The sequence below is a fragment of the Dromiciops gliroides genome, chromosome 3 (assembly GCF_019393635.1).
Source record: "Dromiciops gliroides isolate mDroGli1 chromosome 3, mDroGli1.pri, whole genome shotgun sequence".
NCBI classification, from domain to species: Eukaryota; Metazoa; Chordata; class Mammalia; order Microbiotheria; family Microbiotheriidae; genus Dromiciops; species Dromiciops gliroides.
The window spans coordinates 461,290,334-461,312,218 of NC_057863.1; the positions used below are offsets into that span (position 1 = coordinate 461,290,334).

Genomic DNA, 21,885 nt, shown 5'->3' on the forward strand with positions numbered 1-21,885 from the left:
ATTTACTCTCATGCCCCCAACTCCACCTTAATCCCTTTTTCCCTCAGCAGATGACCCATCTACCACCATATTGATAAAAACTACATTATATTCTCTTTCTTAGTGATCTATTCTGTTCCCAAGGGTTTATTCCTTACTCCCACTTAAATGACTCCAAATACTATGTATCTCACCTTAATCTATTACCTACATTCTAATTCCACATATTCAATATACACCTCAAACTTGAGGTTTCATAGGCACCTTAAAAACCAACATATCAAAAACTGAACTCATCATATTTTCACCACCACCCTCCAAAGTCACTACCAGTAACTTCTTTGTTTCTGTTGAAGCACCACCATCCTCCCAATCACCCAGAATTTTAATCCTAAAGTCATCCTTGATTGATTGTTCCCTCTCCTTTATTCCCAATTTCATGCTAAATCCTATCCATTTTGCTTCTACACCATCTCTAACACCAGACCTCTCCTCTTCATTCACATCCACACTACCCTAATTTCTGCTAGCTGTGGCCATTGTAATGGCCCCCTAAATGATTTCCCCATCTCCCTTCCCCAATCCACCTCTTATACAGATGCTAAAATCAATTTCCTAAGGCATATGGCATGGCAAAGGCCTTCCTCTTGTGGAAAAAACCTTCAGTGGCTTCCTATTGTCTCTTGGATAAAATACTTCTAAAATCCTCTAGAACAAAAAAAAAATTCCTTTACCTGACATTTAAGGCTCTCAGCAATCTGGTTCCATCATATCTTAACCTTATTTTGTATTACTGCCCTTTTATGTGTTCCACCTTCCTGACAAACTAAAAAAACAAGTTTTCCTAGATTAATTTCTATCTCCTGCCTCTGCACATTCCTATCAGCCATTCCTATTGCTGGCATTTTCTTCTTCCTTGTCTCCTCATTGATATCCTTCTCTTCCTCTAAAGCACTTCTCAGTCACCATCTTCCCGAATTTCCCACTCTACTTCCTCCCTGGAAAATACACACACACACACACACACACACACACACACACACACACACACACACACATTCTTTCCTCCAATTTTTTTTAAGGTCCTTTGTCTGGATCTTTCCTTTGCACCCATCATGCCTTACCGTATAATATGCTTATGTTTTTAAATGTCATATATTACCCCAACTAGGCTGTATATCCAGCACCTAGCACAATGACTTGAACACATTATCACATGCTTAATAAATGTTTCTTATTCAATTTGTTGAAGCATTATTCTGGAATAAACAAAGAGCACAATGAAGACAATACAATATCAGGGCAGAAAGAGACAAAATGGCCAGAACTGCAACAAGACACGCCAGGGAACAGGACTCTCAGACCAGAACATTCAAACAAAGCCAAGTTTAGGATGAACAAGTCTTTCTTAAACTAGGGAACAACTCTTTGGCAGAAGTCAGTTCAGACAATATGGGGTAAAATCGAGGTCTTTTTACTGAACATACTTAAATGATTGTACAATTAACACAAAATACAGAATTTGTTTTCTTCTAGCATCAACATGTGGTACAATGCAAAATATGCCTGAGTGTATAGCCTCAGCTTCTACAATGTGTAGCCAATTACCATGCATATGGGGCAAATGTTTTCCTGGATCTTGAAGTCAGAAAGGTCTTTGCCCCAGTCCATGTCTGATTGGCAGCTACATGCTGAAAAAGGACAGGTGGGCTAAGGGATGCCCATGGCCAGTTTGTATCAATGGCAAGAATGGCTTGTCCTCTTCTGTGTCAAGCCCTTTGGCTAGATTCCAGCCTGCATCCAAATTGTGCATTTATGGGAATAGCTGAAAGGGACAGAAATCATCACAAAGAAATGCCCTTTTACATGACAGTTATATGACTTTTTGGCCATGCTTTCCTCCAAATGAACCCATCAGTTCATGGATATTAATTACTTACATCTGCTGCTATCTGGTCTGTTTTATTACTAGAATGTACAGCTTATTTACCTTGGGAATATAAGACTCCTTAGGAAACAAAGCACCTTCTGCCCCCCTCCACCCCCCAAAAAAATGGGGGAAAAATCATGTTTTTGGTCTTTATTTGGGGGGGAAAGCTCATTGAGTCTTAACATTTTGATTAGAAAGGTGCTTTTAATTTATTCTGCTCTTCTACACATATCCTATTAAAGACTTCATGATTGAAAATCCAGCGAAGCAAGATATGAAATAGTATTTATTTCCTTGGCAGGAAGTTAAACTGCAAGCTTAGAAGAAAGTAGAGTACATGTGGTGTGGCCAGGATATGTATGCTGTGTTCAGATTTAGTACCAGTTCATGATACTAGATATCATGACCTTTGGCATTGGCATTTTCAAGTATCATTTCAGCTATCACTAGTAAGGATGGCAGGAATAAACTATCCCCATAGTCCCCATATTCCTAAGAGGGCTCCATTTTTTAAATAGCTAGAGAAGAAACAGCATCTTTTCCATCTTACTTTTGAAGAAGTAAGATGACATTTAAAAAGAAACAATGCATCAATCAAGGTCAGGGTTGGCAAGGCCATCACATTTTAATGAAATGTCTGCAGTAAGCTTGCTCCAGGAAAATTCATTTGGGGATCTGCTAATAAATTTCAGCATTTAAACCACCACAAAACCCTAAGCACCATACACATTTTGGAATCACATGGACCAACCTGTAAAGGATCCAATGTCAGATATTCGGTGATAAACAACCAACCAGTTATGGGATTTTAAACAAATAGGTGGTGTTTGTGGTTTAGCAGCATGCTCTAATAAGCCCACATAGTGTAGGGCACAGTTCTGAACCTCTTCTATGTCATGGACTCTTTGGGCATTTTGGTGAAGTCAGTGAAACCCTTTTCAGAATCATATTTTTAAATACATAAAATAAAGCTTATAGGATTGCAAAGGAAATCAATTTTAATGAAATACTGTTAGCAAAAAAAGAATCCCTGCTGAAGAGGGAAAAGGGCAAGAAACCTGGACAAGCAGACCTGAATTCAAGTCATTTAATATCACTGAAACTCAGTTTCCTCAGCTGTAAAATAAAGATAATGCCAGTTGCACCTATCCCCTGAGGTTGTTTTTATCCTGAATATGTTTGTTAAATAACTATAAATGAAAATATATACAATTATGATTACAAAGAGGAAGTATGGGGAAGTGGAAAAACTGTAGAATTTGGGAATCAGGAGAAAGCTGGGTCCAAATCCTGCCTTTGACACTAGTTCTATGACCACTGACTTCAGTTTCCTCAAGTGTAGACCGGATTTGATAGAAATGCCTATAGCAAACTTACCTCTCGGATTTGGCATGAGGATCAAATGAGATAATGTATGTAAAGTGCTTTGCAAACCTTAACCACTATATAAATATCAGCTATTATTATCATAATTACTGCTCTTCAGGACTGAGGATTATAAGCAGCATGTGTGATTGCATTACATAGTACCATTAAGAAACAAAAATGCACACAGTTGTAGGAAGATACAGGGTTCCCATGTGCCAGCTCAGGAAAGACGGCATAAAAGACAGTATCAGGTAGTCTGTCTTTATCCTAGTTAACACTCCAAAAAGACAGTGCACAAGTAGCCAGTGGATTTATTTTTGTCTCAGCCTCCAAAATCAAGTTATGTCCCAGTTGACTTTGACAGTAGGAAAATGTAACACTGGCCTTCAAAACTCTGAGACCAGGCATTCTAGCTGAGATCAGAACCTGGAGAAGAGTCTAGCACTAAGCCCTCAGGGAGGGGAGTGTAAGGCAATGCAGTTAAGTAATCAGACCTAATTATATATTTGCCCCATGACTTGAGATTACAACAAGTACATTTCCTCATGATTTTGCATTATGGGCTAATCGGGTATCTCCATGGATTACCAAAAAAGAACAGGTTCATAGCAAAAATAAAACAAAAACCAATAACAGCAACAATTTTAAAAACAAAAACAGCACAGGAAAATCTTTACAATTTTCATGTCCCCAGAAACAGTCTCTATTTATATAGAAACAATTAAATGCAAAATATAAGTAACTGGACTTTGAAAGAAAAGGAAACCGGGCAGCTAGATGGCGCAGTGGATAGAGTACCGGCCCTGGAGTCAGGAGTACCCGAGTTCAAATCCGGCCTCAGACACTTAACACTTACTAGCTGTGTGACCCTGGGCACGTCACTTAACCCCCAATTGCCTCACTAAAAAAAAAAAAAAAAAAAAAGGAAACCAAGGCTTATCAATGGGCCCTTTCAGTAACCCTTATTTTATCCATCCTTCCCCTTCTCACAATGTTCAAGAAGATGGAAGATAAGTATATTTGTACGAGCTAGACACTACCTAAAAGAAAAATCCCTGGCCCTTCTAAATGGTCTTTTAAAGCAATAGAACTCAAACAAAACCTCAATAGTAAAATACTTTCTGATGACAACTTTCATATCTTTAAAAAAAAAAAAAAGCACATACAGACCTGAAGCATCATTAATACAGTACTCTAAATTAATGCTTCCAAATCAGACTGAGAAGCCCTTGACAGTAATTTCTAAACAAACCCATTAGCTTACACACTCCCCATATACAGTACTTTAACAGACTTAAGTTTCATATTTTAATCAGCAAATGTATAATTACTTACTTGCTTCCTTCTGTAATGAGCAAACTGAGAGAGGCCTAGCACAGTGGCAAGTGCACCTCCTCCAACCAGAGCAGTCCCTTTGAAGGCCTTTTGAAATGCCATTTCTTAATCTATTATTTAAAAAAAAAAAAAAAAGGAAAACAAACAACAAGAAATAACATTACTTTTTACCAGCGAAATCCAAAAACTAAGAAGCAACTGCAAAAAACATAAAAATGAATTCACACTAGTTGAAATTAACAACAATGATCAGATCTAAATTGTAATTCAAAATAGCTTCAACTATCATAGAGGCTAACACTTAAACAAAACAAAAAATATACAAATTTATCCAGGCTAACGGCCCCATGACTCTTAAACTTGGGGAAGAGGTAAATCATTGTGGTTTTGACAAAATGGCAATCCCAGCCTTCAGAATTTGTTCCACAGCTTACCCACTTAACAAGAGACTTAACAAGTTTCTGTTGTTACTTAACTAAACAAAGATATTACAGCTTCTTCCTCTCTGGCAAACTTTTTAGCAAAGTTCAATGATTTTCTTAAGAATTCTTTCTTTCCTGTCAGGGCCCACTGACTCCTGCAGTGGAGTTACATATTATGACTATATCCCCCAAAAGTGAGACTACAAAGATCAAAACCAGAAAGGAAAGGGGTGGAGGCTAAGGAAAGAATTCCTTGATCCTCCCAAAGAGTGATAAACATCACAATATGGGAGTTCTGGGTAGATAGCTAGACAAGCTTTCCATTCCAGCATAGATAGGTTACTTGTTTTTTGAAAAATAATAATGAAATTACAATAATTTTAAGGAAATATCTTCCAGTAATTGAAATTTATTTCTTCCTTATTACATCTTTCTGAAAACTTCCTTGGATATTTTGAGTTTAAGTTCATGAATCTCTTCCCAACCCTGCTTTTGTAATGAAAATGTTACTACTTCTAGATAACTGTATTTTCACAGGTTTTAGTTTGACCCCCAGTTATATATGTATACATGTGTGTATGCATGTGTGCATTTACACATGTATACATATTTATATACATATACACATATTTAGATATATATGTATATGAATATACACATAGTCTGTATATACACACACATATCTATCCCAGCACTCCACTTGCTTCCAGTGTCATCTTGGGAAAATTATTTCACTTCTTTGGCCTGAAATTTCCTTATCTTTAAAATAAGAGGGTTGAACTAGATGACCTCAAAGATACATTCCAAAAAAAATTTTTAAAATACATTCCAACCCTAAATCCATGATCCCATTAAAATTAAACAATACATAAATGAAAAGGAAAAAACTCTCAAATAAAACTTTTACCAACTATTTTTTTCCTCCTCCCACTTCCACAGCTCCCTTCCACAGCCTTGCATATTGCAGACATTTAATAAGTATTTATAGTTGCTCCAGAGACCACGTATTCAGTAACTAAAGTACTAACAGATCTTTGAAACATTAAGACTAGTTACTCCTAGCTGTGTAATAAAGAGATTCCATTACAATTGCAGCTGGTATACCCATTTCTTGCAGAGTTCACTTTAGATATCCCCCAGGGTGGAGATCACAAAATCATTGATCTAGAAGAGGAAGGAAACTTAAAGAATCACCTACTCCAAACCCTTCATTTTACAAATGAGAAAACCAAGACTCAGAGAACTAACTTGCCCCAAGTAGCAGCAAAGCCAGAATTCAAACTCAGTTCCCCAAGTCTCTTACCACGGCACCATTCAGTCTAAACCACAAGCTTTGTACTGTAATTACAGGGAGTGCACAGCTGAGCTAATGAAAGATATATAGCACATAAATACTTTCACACTTTCAGTCCTGAAAACTGATAAGATATTCCCTACATCCCCATCCCCACCTAATACATAGAGTACTCTGGGGAATACACAATGTGCTCAGGTGTTTTACCTGTCTTCCTCTTTGTATACTGAGTGTTACATAATTTTTTTCTTTTCTCTTTTTATTTTTTAGTGAGGCAATTGGGGTTAAGTGACTTGCCCAGGGTCACACAGCTAGTAAGTGTTAAGTGTCTGAGGCCAGATTTGAACTCAGGTACTCCCGACTCCAGGGCAGGTGCTCTATCCACTGCACCACCTAGCTGCCCCGAGTGTTATATAATTTTTAAAATTGTATTTGCCATACACAATTATGCACAGTATGATTATGTAAAAAAACAGTGCTGAGGGAAAATAGCTTTTTTAATCTCTTGGATTTTATATTAAAAAAGATAATGCTGCATCTCCTTAAAATTGCATTTCACCTCCCCTCACTCACTCTGGCAAACTCATTCCCTCAAACAAAAGTATAACTCCTTTCTCTCTCATCCTTTTGATATTGGAATAATTTCTGCATTTTGGAGAGACACACCAAGAAGGAACAGATCACAGGATATCTCCTAATATATGCCTCCAGGGGGTGTTTTTCTTCACCAACCCCGTTTTTTCACCAAATATTTCCTCTCTCCCCACCCCCATATTCAGGAAGAATGGCCAGTTTAATAAGTGCCAGTATTAATCACTGAACTAAACACAAAGCTACTACAAAGCTAGCCTGACATGAGGGCCCCCCCCCTTGTGAGAAACTCACACCTCACTAGGTCTTTTACAGAATCCTACCTGCTTTGAGAAAACCTGTACTATGAGTTCCTGGGTCCCTTCCCAAGAAACCTACTCCTAACAAAGTATACCAGCCTAATTCTATTTAACTAACTAAATTATCAGTTAAAATGCTTGCCTCAGAGAAATAAGCCCTGGTTGCCCCATGGACGTTTGCTCATGGCTGACTGATTTTTATACTCAGTAGAATTCCTTCTGTCATGTTGGTGTTGTCACTGATGACATCACAAAGGCAGTAATACATTTCACTATTTGATCCAATAAGTAGTGCCTATACAGTCATGTCTATGAAAATTTTCCAGGCCTCTTTCTTATCAGGGTATCCCTGAATCCACTGCTCACAATACTCTTGCCCCAATCTGATTTGTTTGAGACTAAAGTTAATAATGGCAAATCCTCATAGATTGTTTTAAATCCTCCCTCAACCTCTCTACCTCTTAACCAAGAAAATTTTAAATGCTGAACTAAATTTTGACTTCCCTAGATTTTGAAGGGTTTTTGATTATTATAACATTGGATTGTAAGCTACTTGAGAAAAGGGATTGTCTTTTCCTTCTTTTTGTATCCCTAGCACTTAACACAGAGCCTGGAACATAGTAGATGCTCAACAAATGGTTTATGAGAAATTATTATTAATAACTGATATCTTGGGTAGATTCAGAGTTTCCCCTCTTCTCCCAAAAGCTCTGACTTTTAGATGTCCAGTTCTCCTTGAAAATAAGATTGCAAACCAAGAGAACATTGTGCACAGAGACAAACAATATTGTTTGACGAAGAACTGTGAATGACTTGACTTTTCTCAACAATTACAATGATCCAAGACAATTCCAAAGACTATTGAAGAAACATACTATCTACCTCCAAAGAAAGAATTAATATTGATGGAACATACTGAAGCATGTTATTTTTCATTTCATTGTTTTTCTTTTAATCAGGTTTTTCTTATACAAATGACAAATGTGGTAATTACTTTGCATAATCATACATGTATAACCCCTATCTGATTGCTTGCCACCTGGTGGGGGGGGGGGGGAGTAAGGGAAGGAGGAGGCAATAAAAAATTGGGAAACTAAAACTATAAATAAAAATGTTTATTAAAAAAAGGAAAATAAGATTGCATTGTATCTCTTCATCTTGGTCAAATACATCCCCCAGTTTTCAAGGAATCTTGGGTTGGAGACAGTTCCATTTAATCTGGATAGCCATGGGCAGCTAGGTGTGCACAGTGGATAGAGTACCAGCCCTGGATTCAGAAGGACCTGAGTTCAAATCCTGCCTCAGACACTTGACACTTACTAGCTCTGTGACCCTAGGCAAGTGACTTAACCCTCATTGCCCTGCAAACAAACAAACAACACAAAAAAAAAAACCCAATATCTGGATAGCCAAAGGCTTCTCTGGACAGGGGTACGGGTCAGTCCAGGAGGGAGGTCACTTTGAAAGCCCCCCATTGAAGAGAAGGACTTTCTCTGAATTGATAGGTCCTCAGACTGATTATCTCAGCCTCAGCTGGAGATAATCTTTCTGTGCAGGGATCAATTCTTAGCCCAACTGACCACCCACTGTTTCAAGGGTATATAATCTTGGTACCCCACCAATATAGGGGTCTTTGGTCAGAGAGATTCAGTCAATGACCCTCCTTTTATTAATAACCTGCTGGTCTTATTAATAAAATTATTAAATTACCCAGAAACTGTCATTTTTAATCATCAATTTATTGATTGATTATAAAGACATACAATAATTCCCAATTAATTCTTCTCTGTGAGGTCATCTGTTTAACTGAAAAACTAATATTGCAGATGGCACAAATGATAATCAGCCAGAAATTCTCTGACATGTCTAAAATTCGCCCATGCTCTAGCCTCCATAAACCTGATCTTCATCCTTCTTCCTCAATCCCCAAAAAGGAAATATCTTTGGCTTTCAAATACAACCCTGAAGCATACAAAATTGGATGTCACTCTTGTCTTGTTCATTGAGCTTCTTTAAGAAAATGAAGAAAACTTTGGCACAATGGCAGACTAGTGCCCCAGGACCAGGAAGTTAGTGAAGAAACTTTGTCAGGAAGTGATTTTTAAAAACACAGGAAGTATGAACCATATGTTGCAGGCTACACAAAGGCACTGATACTCAACTCCAAGCCAAATTTCCCATTCCCTCTCCTCATTACACACTCTTCCTTAATCCTAAACTTTGTACTTCCAATTTAAGTAGTAGTAGTAGAGTAGGCTAGATACCCTAAAGATCATGCACATTGAAAATTTTGAATTTTTCAAGGAAAATCTTGCTCTATAATTCTTGCCCCAAGACTCTTTTACTGATGTTATCACACAAGGAAATAGAGGGATAATTTTCCATCAGTATCCACAATATCAAGAAAATCTATTGGAAGGTCCCCAGGATCGCCAGGACTGGATTACACCTAAGACACAGATATATCACAAAACGGGCAGGTATATATTGGTTAAGATCTGGATTGCTTAAGGGCATAATCATAATGAGGACACACAGATCCATTAAAATATATGAGAATCATTACCCATTTCTTCATCAAGCAAGGGGAAGAACATAGAAAAAAGTAAAATCAGAGAAACAAAAAATAAATAGGGCTAGTATACTTAAGGCTGCTCTTTTGTATTGGAAGAATGGAACCACCGAATATAGATGCTATACAGGTTTTAGAGGAACACAGAATTAAAAGTGAGAAGGGCCCTTAATGTTCACCTCTACTATGATTGTTTAACCTGGCATTTCATGGATAGATAGACTTTAAGGAGTCCACGAACAGGGATGAAGTGTGGAGGAGTGGAGTGGGTGATTATATCTTTATTTTCACTTACCTCTAACTGAAATTTAGCACTTCCTTTCATTATTTAAAAACATTATTCTGAGATCCACAGGCTATACCAAACAGCCAGACGGGCCCATGACACAAAAAAAGAAGGCTAAGAACCTTTGATTAGACATGCTCCTTCATTAATAATGTTCCTTCATCACTCAAGTAGTGACTCAAACTCAAACGTCTAAATGGAAACTAATTTTCTTCACCCATTCTCCCCAAAGCTCACCACCTCTTCAAGAAGCTAAATGGTTCAGAGGATGGAGTGCTGAACTTTCTATCTGGAATATCTGAGTTCAAATTTCACCTCAAATGCTTACTACAGTGTGATCCTGGGAAAGTTACCTAATGTCTTTAAGCCTCAGTTTCCTCATCTGTAAAATGGGGGATAATAAGAGCACCAACCATAAATGGCTTAAAATGCCATAGAAATACTATCATTACTGCTACTATTATTATTAAATTTCCCATGTTTATAACCTCGGGAGTCTATCCTTGACTCTTCAACTCCCCCTTCTATCATCAATTATGAAGAATTATCAATTCCATCTCCTCAACATCCCTCTAATCTAATCCCTTCTCTCCAATAACAAGGCCATTCTAGTTCAGGTGTTCATCACCTCTCACCTAGGACTGTTACAATTGGCTTCTCTCTTTAAATAACCTTTAAACATGGGATGGTTGGTTTCTTTATTCTTTCTTTGGTCATTGTATTTCTCTATTTTTTGTTACTGTTGCTTAAAATGTTGTAAATCAAATATTCTGCTCACTTTTTTGGAAGATTGTCTACAAAGTATCTCTTTTTTTGTTTGTTTGTTTGTTTTGTTTTGTTTTGTTTTGTTTGCAGGCAATGGGGGTTAAGTGACTTGCCCAGAGTCACACAGCTAGTAAGTGTCAAGTGTCTGAGGCCGAATTTGAACTCAGGTACTCCTGAATCCAGGGCCGATGCTTTAACCACTGCGCCATCTAGCTGCCCCCCAAAGTATCTCTTTTGAGTATACTTTTTTTCATTGATAATTAAGGTAAAATTTGCAGGCTATGCCATTGAGTTAAAGGTTGGGCTTCTTTGCTTTTTAGAATCTATTATTCCCCTCCTTTCTATGACTTCTAAAGAATAATTTTGTGTTAACTGTCTTAACATGATGGGTTCCTTGGGTGTAAATATTTTTTACATCTTTCTGTTTCTTATTTTAAAGTGTGCTTTTGCCATTTCACCTGTTCAATATGAAATAAGAAAGTAAACTGATTCAAAGTGTCTATAAAGGATTTGCATGCTTATTCTGACTGAAAAAAATCAGGAAAAGCAAGCCCCTCCCAAATATCTTGAGAACACTAGCAGCCTAAAAGTGACTAAAAATTCAGCACTTTTCTTTAAAGAAAAATTAAATGCTGTGGATGAATTAACATTTTTTCCTCTCGATAACTAAAAAAAAGATGAGTGAAAACAACAAAACCATGATATAAATATCTGTTTATACATACTATAAGAATAAGACTATATGCAAGTATGTATCTAGAAACAATAAATGGTTTAAAAGTGGATTTGGCCATCATTGGGCATTCAAATAAAATGTGAATATATATGTAAAAGTGCTTTGCATAATTGCTTATGCATTATTATGGAAAAAAGCATCAAAACTGCTGTAGTTTCCCATTTCTACTGTATTTCACTTGCAACCTATTTTTAATAAACTTTGTATGTATTTTTTAAAAAAGCATGATCAGTTCTTGCCTATGTCCCCTACCCCCCCAGTAGGGAAGCTACATCTCTCCCTCGGGGTTCTGAGATATCCTGTTGAGTTTGTGGGTGTCACTTTTCTCTACTCTCAGCTAAGGCCTCTACTGGTTGTGCCCTCCTCCCCCACTGACTAACTGATTAGCACTCCAATTCTATTTAACTATAACATCAATTCTCTTTTATAAAGGGATTTTTTTTAAACTTCAAAGATACAGCAAAAACAAATGTACAAACACATCCTCCAACACCTTGGGAGCAGGGTCACCTCAGCCAGGAAAGAGGGAGGAGAGACATGGAATTAAGCTCATAACTTAGCATAGTACAACCATGTTCATGTCCAGATGCTGCATCGCTGCCAAGTAAGTATTTTTGCTGGCCCAGAGCTCCTAAATATACTCCCCAAAATAACTCCTTACACCTTGAGGTATCAATCCTAGGCTTAGCAACAACTCGCATCCTAGATTCTGACTTCTAGACTGTTGTGGCTCACTCTTCCAACCAAGTAAGAGACTCTATACCGTGCACCTAAAACAGAAAAGAATGAAAAGGCCCCATTTCTAGTGAGCCATGTGGCCCAAGCCATTCCCAATGCAGGATGGTTTCTTTCCAGATATTATCACACCACTAAAGAGCACCTGAAGACAATAAGATAAAGAAAATGCCCAAAGCTGATTCAGGTCAAGATACAAGCAGTTCCAACTACACAGCTAATTGAAAAGGTTCCTCCCAACTATGATTAGTCAACCAAAACCAGTTACAGAATGCCTGGGTGTGCTCCAAAATCTTTCCAAAGCATTGCTTGTAATTGAAATGGTTAAACTTAACTACTATTTGTTTTATATCTTTTTTTTTTGGGGGGGGGGGGCAATGAGGGTTAAGGGACTTGCCCAGGAGGTCACACAGCTATAAGTGTCAAAGGCCAGATTTGAACTCAGGTCATCCTGAATCCAGGGTCAGTGCTTTATCCACTGTGCCACCTAGCTACCCCTCCTACTATGTGTTTTAAAGTCTGAAGCATAAGGGAAGAGGTGGCCCTGGGAAATATGTGTAGATTCTATCGATTGTTGCTTTGTTGTCGACATTCAAAAGTTTGGGGTAGTTTCCTTAAATTATTTCCAGCTTTATAGTGTTTGGTATTCTTTACTTTTTTTTTTTAAACTATTACTAGTCAAGTTCTTCTGGGAAACACAATTCTTACATAATTTCTGTCTGTCTTGTCTTCAGGTTCAATACCCATGGTTTGTACAGGGGTGGGGGGTACAAGGTGTACTTTAACATTGTTGACTTTTTGCTTCTCTTCAGACAGATTTTCATTGACTTTATTTTCTTTTTCCAAAAATAAGGGTTCCTCAATCTCCTTCTACCGGGAGATATAGGATTCACCAGCCTAGGTTCCTGACCACATAACTTCTGAGGAGTAAGACTGGCCCCTGCTAGATTTCAGTATTCTTTCCTTCAGGCAAAGTATATTCTTGCATCCTGTCCATCTCTTCCTCCAAATTCCTCCCTCAGGTGGCTTATTTTCTTTCTCCTGATGGCTAGATCAGTGTCTGTAGACTTTTTGCATGATAGAGGGGAGGGCAGAAAAAAAAATGTAACATGGTTTCCCACCTTCCTCTTTATGTGGCTGGTGAAAGTAAGTGTCAGATCCTTATTTCAGTGAAGGGGGGAGAGAGAAATTGGAAGATGGATGACCTGGAATTGTCCTCTATGAGAACAGAAAGCCTTCAATGGGTCCCAGGCACAAATCAGGTATAATTCTGCTACAAACCAGCAGAGGATGGTGGGGAATGGTACCAAACAAGCGTTTTTGGAATGAGTTTTCTGGCACTAACTAATGGGGATTTTACCTTGCCAGGGTTCTGTCTCCTTTATGTTGTGAATTCAATGGTAACAACTCTACATCTGGAGAAGTTCTTTTTTTTTTTTTTTTGGAAGGATAGAGAGTCAAATGAGTCTGGAGAAAGTGACTAATCCACCATCTTGCCAGTAATATAACCTGGAAAGATAGTGTCCTAACTAGTCTCCCTTCATCCTGTCTTCTTCCTCTCCAAACCATCCACCACACAGATTTCAAAATAATCAGGTCTGAAGATGTCACTCTCCTTGCTCTACAAGCTTCGACAACTTACATGGATTTAAGGACAAAATATAAACTCCTCTTGGCATTTAAACACATTTACCATCTGACTCTACATGATCGACTCAGCACAACTGTACATTCCTACTCCTTACACATTTCCAGCTACAGTGACCTACTTATTCCTTCTCTAGCTCATTTTACAGATGAGGAAACTAAGGCAAACAGGGTTAAGTGACTTGCCCAGGGTCACACAGCTAGTAAGTGTCCGAGGTCAGATTTAAACTCAGGTGGTCCTTGACTCCAGGCCTGGCACTCTATCCAGTGAGCCACCTAAGCAGCCCTTTGTATAATAGGCTGTCCTCTGGAATGCTCTGCCTCCTCACTTTCACCAACTTCAAGTGACACCTCCATCTAGAAGCCTTTCATTCATTCTCCCAGTTGTTAGTGCTTCATCTTACCCCCAACATTGTATACTGATTTTGCAAAGAGTCTATATAAAATGTAACAGAAGTTGGGGGTTGTGGGCGGGGGAGCATAGGCCTGTCCTATTTTTGTATTTGTATCCACAACACCCAGCACGTGACCCAACACAAAGCAGATGTTCAATCATGGCTTGTAGGTTTGCATGGCAGAGTCAGGATTTTTTTAACTCATCTTCTAACTCCAAATCTGATATGCTTTTCATTAAATTAAGTCTCTAATTCCTTTTAAATTTTCACCATAAAGTTTCAACACTTTTAGAGATGCTATAAGACTCAAGAAAAAAACAGATATGCTTATATTCAAACAAAATTGGTGTGAAATAGCATTCTAAAACTAGAAATAAATTATTTGGGCTAATACCGCTGTTTCCCCATTAAGGCTGTGTCATGGACTATAAACTCATCAATGTCAGTCTCATCATTTGAACGTACAAAATTTCCACCTCATAGAGAGGGTGCTATAGCAGAGTAGATGGACTAATAAAGAAGGGGGCACAGGCTCTATTCCTGGTTCCATAACTAACTTGTTTGGTGGCCTTAGGTAAGTGATTTAACATCCAAGCTTAGTTACCTCCTCTAAGCAGCCTGGGGTATTTCTATGGTAGTGAGGAAAATGCTTTGTAAAACTTTAAAGTGCTATATAAGTGTTAAGTACTAATATTAGCAAAAGAAAATAATGGCTCTGAAAACCAAGAAAATTAAAAGGATTCAGAAATAGAAAATAGTATAATTATTCAATAACATCCAAGAAAGGGTTCTAAGAACTTCTCTCTGGTAAGGACCAGCTTTAAATAAGGTAGAGGAAGCAATAAAAGATAATTCCAAACCATCAGTCATCCAAAAATCAATTATGTTTGACTTTGGAATGCACTGTATTGATTTTTTCATGCAATTTGCCTCTCTAGTTACACCTTTGCTTAGGCTAATACTAGAGTCATTTTTTATTTCTTGAGCACACATTAACCAGCAGCCCAGGTAGGTGACTGAATGGGATACAAGGGGAGATAAAGGGAAGCCAGTCTGGGAGTTTCAAATGACTGTGTATGACCCACTCAGCAGATAACCTATGCTGATATATTCATGGATATAGGGCACAGATAGAGATGAAGGTCTAGCTATAATTGTCAAATATAATTATTTTGTTGTTCAGTCACACCAATCATGTCTGACTCTTTATGACCCCTCCCTCAACCCCCCACACCCTGCATTTGGGGTTTTCTTGGCAAAGATAACTGGAGGGGGTTACCATTTCCTTCTCCAGCTCATTTTACAGATGAGGAAACTGAGGCAAACAGGATGAAGTGACTTGCCCACAGCTAGTGTCAGAGGCTGGATTTGAACTCTTTAGGAAAAGGAGTCTTCCTGAGTCCAGACCCTGGACTCTATCCACTGTGCCATGTAATTGCCCAAACATGGTTATAGCTACCTATAAATAAAATAGTAAATAGCTAAATAAGAGAAAGAGAGAAGAGAGAAAGAGGAGGAGAGAATGAGAGAGACAGCTCTCAAACTGATCTCCAAATCCAGAAGCCTATGCAGGTGTCAAACTCCAGGCCCATAGCCTCCTCTGAACTAGATTAAAATGTAATTAGGAGGGGCAGCTAGATGGCGCAGTGGATAAGCATCGGCCCTGGATTCAGGAGTACCTGAGTTCAAATCCGGTTTCAGACACTTACTAGCTGTGTGACCCTGGGCAAGTCACTTAACCCCAATTGTCTCACCAAAAACAAAACAAAACAAAACAAACAAACAAAAAAATATATATATATATATAAAATTAAGAACTGTTTAAGCAAAATAAAAATATAACACAACATGTGGTTTTTCTAAGTCAACATGCCACCATAGGAGTTGTTTCTATTTGAGTATGATACCACTGAGCCTACTTTTCAACTACATCGTTTTTAGGGTAAACTATATATTTGATGGTAAATTTATTATGTTTTAGACTAATTAGAATATGTTTCAAATTGTTCTCCATTGGCAGTATTTGTTGTTGTTTGTCCTTCATTCTTGAAGAGGACCATGATATTGGGAGGTGATGTCATGACTTGCACTAAATTGGATTTAAGTGAGGGAGGGCTGTGCAAGGTCACCAACCTCATTCTCTCCTCCAGAACCATCTGGGTCCAGTGGCAGGATATACATCAAGATGACCGGAAATGGCCCTGGATAGTTAAGGCAATTGGAGGAGAGAAATGGCTTGAGAGATTCGCAGCCATCCCTCACCCAACTCCTCCAGCCACCACCAGTGGGGGATGGTCCTCCCTCACTAAGGGAACTTTCCACAGTCAGATGATCACCCCCATCAGTCCTCTATAAAAGTATCTGCCTGTCTCCTGCTCTAGGAGATTGGTATCTCAGAGCCACGCTGCTCTGTGCCATGCCTTTCTCCCCATGAGAAGTCCAATGATTTCTCTCAGGGGGCAGCTAGATGGAGCAGTGGATAAAGTACCAGTTCTGGATTCAGGAGGACCTAAGTTCAAATCTGGCCTCAGACACTTGACACTTACTAGCTGTGTGACCCTGGGCAAGTCACTTAACCCCCATTGCCCTGAGAAAAAAAGAAAAAAGTATTACCCCCAATGATTTCTCTCTTGGTTTCCCTTCCCCAGCCCCTAAATAAACTACTATCTTATTTTAATTGCTTTTGTGTGCAAGAGGGTGTAATTCTTTAGAGAGGAATTCCTAAGGGCCCCAAACCACTAACCCTTACCCCTATCCCTACCCAAACCCCCTACCCCATTTTCCCCAAGACACCATTAATCCTCCAAAGAAGGATCATCGGGCTCAGAACTTTCTTCCAGATCTCTGGACATTGTGTGAATGCCAATGGAGCATAACAGCTATCTATCTACTGGTTCCCCCATATTCTGACTACATGACTATCCCGCCTCTTCTTCCAGTCATCTTTTTCTGGTGACATCCTTTAAGCCATTTTTTCCTGCTGCAATTCCTCATTAGTAATGGGTAAACAAGGGACAGCTAGGTGGCTGCAGAGGAAAAAGCACCAGCCTTGGATTCAGGAGTTCAAATGTGACCTCAGACACTTGACACTTACTAGCTGTGTGACCCTGGGCAAGTTACTTAACCCCCATTGCCCTTTCAAAAAAAAAAAAAAGGTAATGGATAAACAAGTAAACAAGATTTTTTGTTTGTTTGTTTTTTCAGGGCAATGAGGGTTAAGTAACTTGCCCAGGGTCACACAGCTAGTAAGTGTCAAGTGTCTGAGGCCCCATGTGAACTCAGGTCCTCCTGAATCCAGGGCTAGTGCTTTATCCACTGCACCACCTAGCTGCCCCCGTAAACAAGATTTTTAAAATAATGTTTGAGTACCGGGCAGCTAGGTGGCACAGTGCATGAAGCATAGGCCCTGGATTCAGGAGGACTTGAGTTCAAATGGGGCCTCAGACACTTGACACTTACTAGCTGTGTGACCCTGGGCAAGTCACTTAACCCCCATTGCCCAGCCAAAACAAACAAACAAACAAAATGTTTGAGTAGGTCCATTAAAGGACTTGAGAGTTAAAGCAAGCCCCAATTAAGATACTTAAAGATATTTTAAACTTGATTTACTTTGCATGGAAAAATAGTTTGAGTGTGAGGATTTCTAAATGTTAGTACTGCATTCCTGACCCACAATCTGTTCTATTATCCCCCAAGGCTAGAATGTACTTTTTCCTCCCTCACCTGTTCCTCAGAAAGTCCCTCTCTTTCTAGAAGATGCAGCTCAGGCACCATCTTCTGCATGAAACCTTTCCTGATCCCCTTTCACCCAAACTACTTTGTATTTGTTAACTTACATTTGCTATTTATATTATATATGGCGTTGCTCCCCTGATTCAAATGCAAGTGCCTTGTGAGTAGAGGTTATTTTATTCTTTGTACTTATTTCTGCAGCATTTAACACAGGGCCTGGCTCATAGTAGGCACTTAATAAATATTTGATTGATTTGTGGCCTACACATGATCCTGGGTTCTTAAAGACTAAGTGCATTCTATGCACAACCAAGTCCTAATCAAACAGAAAGGTTATTTGTCTACCAAAGACTGGTCTAGCTGTATTTTGTAAAGGCTGGTTAAACAGGACAGATTTTTGACATCTCAGCAATGCATGAAGACCATTCTACTAAGGTGTGGAAGAACTGCAGTCTGTGGTAAGCGGAAACAGTATCCACAGTGATGAAATCACACAACCACAAAGTAACAACTTCAGTTGTGAGAAAAACCTGCCAATCCAGAAGCTATCACAAAGAACCAAAAAGAATTGGTTGAGTGTTACCCAGCCCTTCTTCCTCACTTTTGATATGCCTACCTAAAGATTCAAATCACAAGCATTTGACATAATTCATCATGAATTTTGGATTTTAAGGAGCTAATTTACCCTCTTCAAAGAGCTGATATCTCACAAAGTCCACTCCCCTACCTCACATTATCCTTTAATTGAATAGAGATCTTTTTTTCCTTTTTTTTCCCTTTTTTTTTTTTTTTTTGCGGGGCAAGGGGGGTTAAGTGACTTGCCCGGGGTCACACAGCTAGTAAGTGTCAAGTGTCTGAGGCCGGATTTGAACTCAGGTATTCCTGAATCCAGGGCCGGTGCTTTATCCACTGCGCCACCTAGCCGCCCCCAAAATTTTTTAAATAGAGATCTTTTTTTTTCTTTTTCCTTTTTATCCTTTAATTGAATCAACCCAGAATCCCACCCCATTACTTTACTCATCATCCTTTCCCCTCACTCTTCCCCAATAGCCTAAGGCTAAAACAAGCATTTAGAGAGTTAAAATAAAAACCAAGATTACAAAGACATCTACCCAATCAGTACCAGACTCTTCTACAGGACACCCTGTTCCTTTTTGTGAAGGTCTTCTCTTCCTTCTCCCCAGACCTTTATACAGCGGTAGGAGTTTCCCTTCTTGTCTCTTCAACCTCCACATAAGACTGAGAAATTAACCAAGGAAGGATTGTGTTTTTTTTCCTCTGGAATCACAAGGCTGTCTACATCCCTACCAGGCATGATCATAGAGAAAAAAAATTATGGCAGTTCAAAGATTACCTTCAGAAAAGCAACTGCCAGGTCACTGCATGTTAGAATATTCTCAGGGCATGTGCTCTCCAGCAAGGACCTGAATGCAGAGGCATGGTTCAAAGGTCTAGGGCATAAAAATGTAGGGCTCCCAGAGCTAGACATAAACTTGTACTTCTAAAGAGTACAACTGAGAGAGCCTTCTGTCTATCTGCTACAGACTGGCATAAGCCTTCAGTGCAGCTGTGCATGGAAAGCTGCCAATTCCCTGATCCTGAGTCAGGATGAGCTGTCAAACAAAGCAAGAGGTGAGGTTTGAAGGTGAGGAATCATAAAATCCATCTGCACAAAAAATGAATGACTTGTGGGGAAACGGTTCATTAGTCATACTAAACTAGGGTGTGCCTTCTAATCAGGGGAGAGCCTTGAATTGAAGTTTAAAATTCAAGCAACATCAACTCTGACACAAACACCTGGGCCAAGGAGAGGAAAGGTGACTGACTGGTCCCAAAAGCATCTCCACCTGGAAGGCTGTCATCAACCAGAAGACTTTGAATTTGTATTTTTAAAAATATTTTTATAACTATATTTCAATATAAGTGGTTTCCTTTATAATCGTATGTACTTTATGCACTTAAAAACATTCTGAGAAGGGATCCACGGCTTTCATCAAACCACCAAAGAACCCCTGGACAAGATGATCAGTAGTGTTTTCAAATGCCAAGATTCTATTCTTCATTATGGATGTCAGATAGCTATATGGAAATTTGACTGGTATGGCAGTGGAGGGCATGTCCAAACTCTAGTCTGCTGCGTATTTCTCCCTAATCACTTTAATATTGGCACAAAGCAAGACTCCAGTCTAGCACAAAGAAATAATGATAGGCTCCTCCTTTTCGGCTACCTTCCCACTCTTTGCCATATTTATATTTCACACAACAGGAGCACAATCTTCAGGATATGCCAGAAAGTATAATAGAGATTTTAATAGGTCCTTGAGGACAAGAGGGAAGTTAAATACAGTAAAGAGAAAAAAAAGGAGACAGGAGAAGCATTTGCAGACTTGGGTTATTCAATTTCAATTCAATTCAGCAAGCATTTATTAAGCCCTTGTAAGCCAGGCAACTTGCTAGACAGGACAAAAATGAACATCTTGGCCCTCAAGCTTCCCCTCCAGAAGAGCTTAAACTGAGGTGAGGCCAGCCCCGAAGACATACTTGTGCAGTACAATCTTGAATAGTTTCTCCTGAGTTGTCCTGGTTCATGCCACTGATAACTACAAAATTTACTGAGAACTGATTGATTCCTCACCCAGTCCCCCTACCCAGGCTGGGGCTGACTGTCTTTGTCATTTCCAGACTCTTGAAGGACTTATGAACCTCCCCCACCTTCTCCAAGCAACTTATCCCCTCCCAATGTTTCCCAACCTTACTCCCCCGGACTTTTAAGAACAAGTAGTACAGATTTGCTCTCTTTAAAAAAAAAAAATCAAACCAATCCTAGACAAGTTGTCCTAAATTCACCCCATTCTGGGCAAGTAGACTAGCTCCTAAAAAAAAAAAACACAAACCTACATAGAAACCCAGATAAACTCTCAAAATGAATTAAGGCACTCCCAAAGGGGATTTAGCACTTGGGATCAAATGGAATTTTATCTTCATGTCCAGTGAAGAAATTATCCTGCATAAGCCTACAGGATATGTAAGATTGACTAAAGAGACTGAGGGAATCATTTTTTAGACAAATAATCCTTACTTTCTGATTAAAAAAAAATAAATCAATGATCCCAGAAAAACTATGTAGGCAAAAGAATTTCACAGGGGGAGCATTATGGGTTCAGGGTACCTCAGAAGTCTTCTGGGATAAATCAAAGAACCTTCTCCTTGAGAAACTAAACCAAAGGACAGAGACACCTAAAGAGATCACTTATCTCTGGGTTAGCTCCAGGACCACCACCCTTTATTCCAATCTCCCCCACCCCTTGGGGAGATAAGATTAGGTGTGGCTGAGGGCAGCTAGGTGGCACAGTGGATAAAGCATTGGCCCTGGATTCAGGAGGACCTGAGTTCAAATCCGACCTCAGAGACTTGACACTTACTAGCTGTGTGACCCTGGGCAAGTCACTTAACCCTCATTGCCCTGCAAAGAATTAAAAAAAAAAAAAAAGATTAGATGTGGCTTCTGCCTTTGTGGCCTGAGGGGAAGAGAGATGGCTTGAGAGATCCTGAGCTGCCTCTCACCCAACTTTCCCCAGTCACCACCAGTGGGGGGTGGTCCTCCCCCAATAAGGGAACTTTCCAGTCAGATGATCACCCCATTGGACCACCATCGGTCCTCTATAAAAGTTTCTGCCTGTTTCCTACTCGAGGAGATAGGTATCTCAGATATCTATGCCTCTGTGCCATGCCTTCTCCCCATGAGAAGTCCAAGGACTTCTCTCTTGGTTTCCTTTCCCTAGCACCTAAACAAATTATT

At 39.2% G+C, this 21,885-nt stretch overlaps 1 protein-coding gene across 3 annotated transcripts in view; it reads right to left on the bottom strand.

Annotated features, from left to right (window-relative positions):
- The window catches only part of GPD2 (glycerol-3-phosphate dehydrogenase 2), a 214,008-nt gene that overhangs the window by 164,145 nt on the left and 27,978 nt on the right, over positions 1–21,885 (bottom strand). For all 3 annotated transcript variants that reach the window (XM_043991224.1, XM_043991226.1, XM_043991225.1), the window contains exon 2: positions 4,613–4,722. In XM_043991224.1, coding sequence (XP_043847159.1) covers positions 4,613–4,714 — 102 coding nt within the window. In that variant the 5' untranslated portion in view covers positions 4,715–4,722. The remainder of the gene's footprint in view (positions 1–4,612; positions 4,723–21,885) is intronic.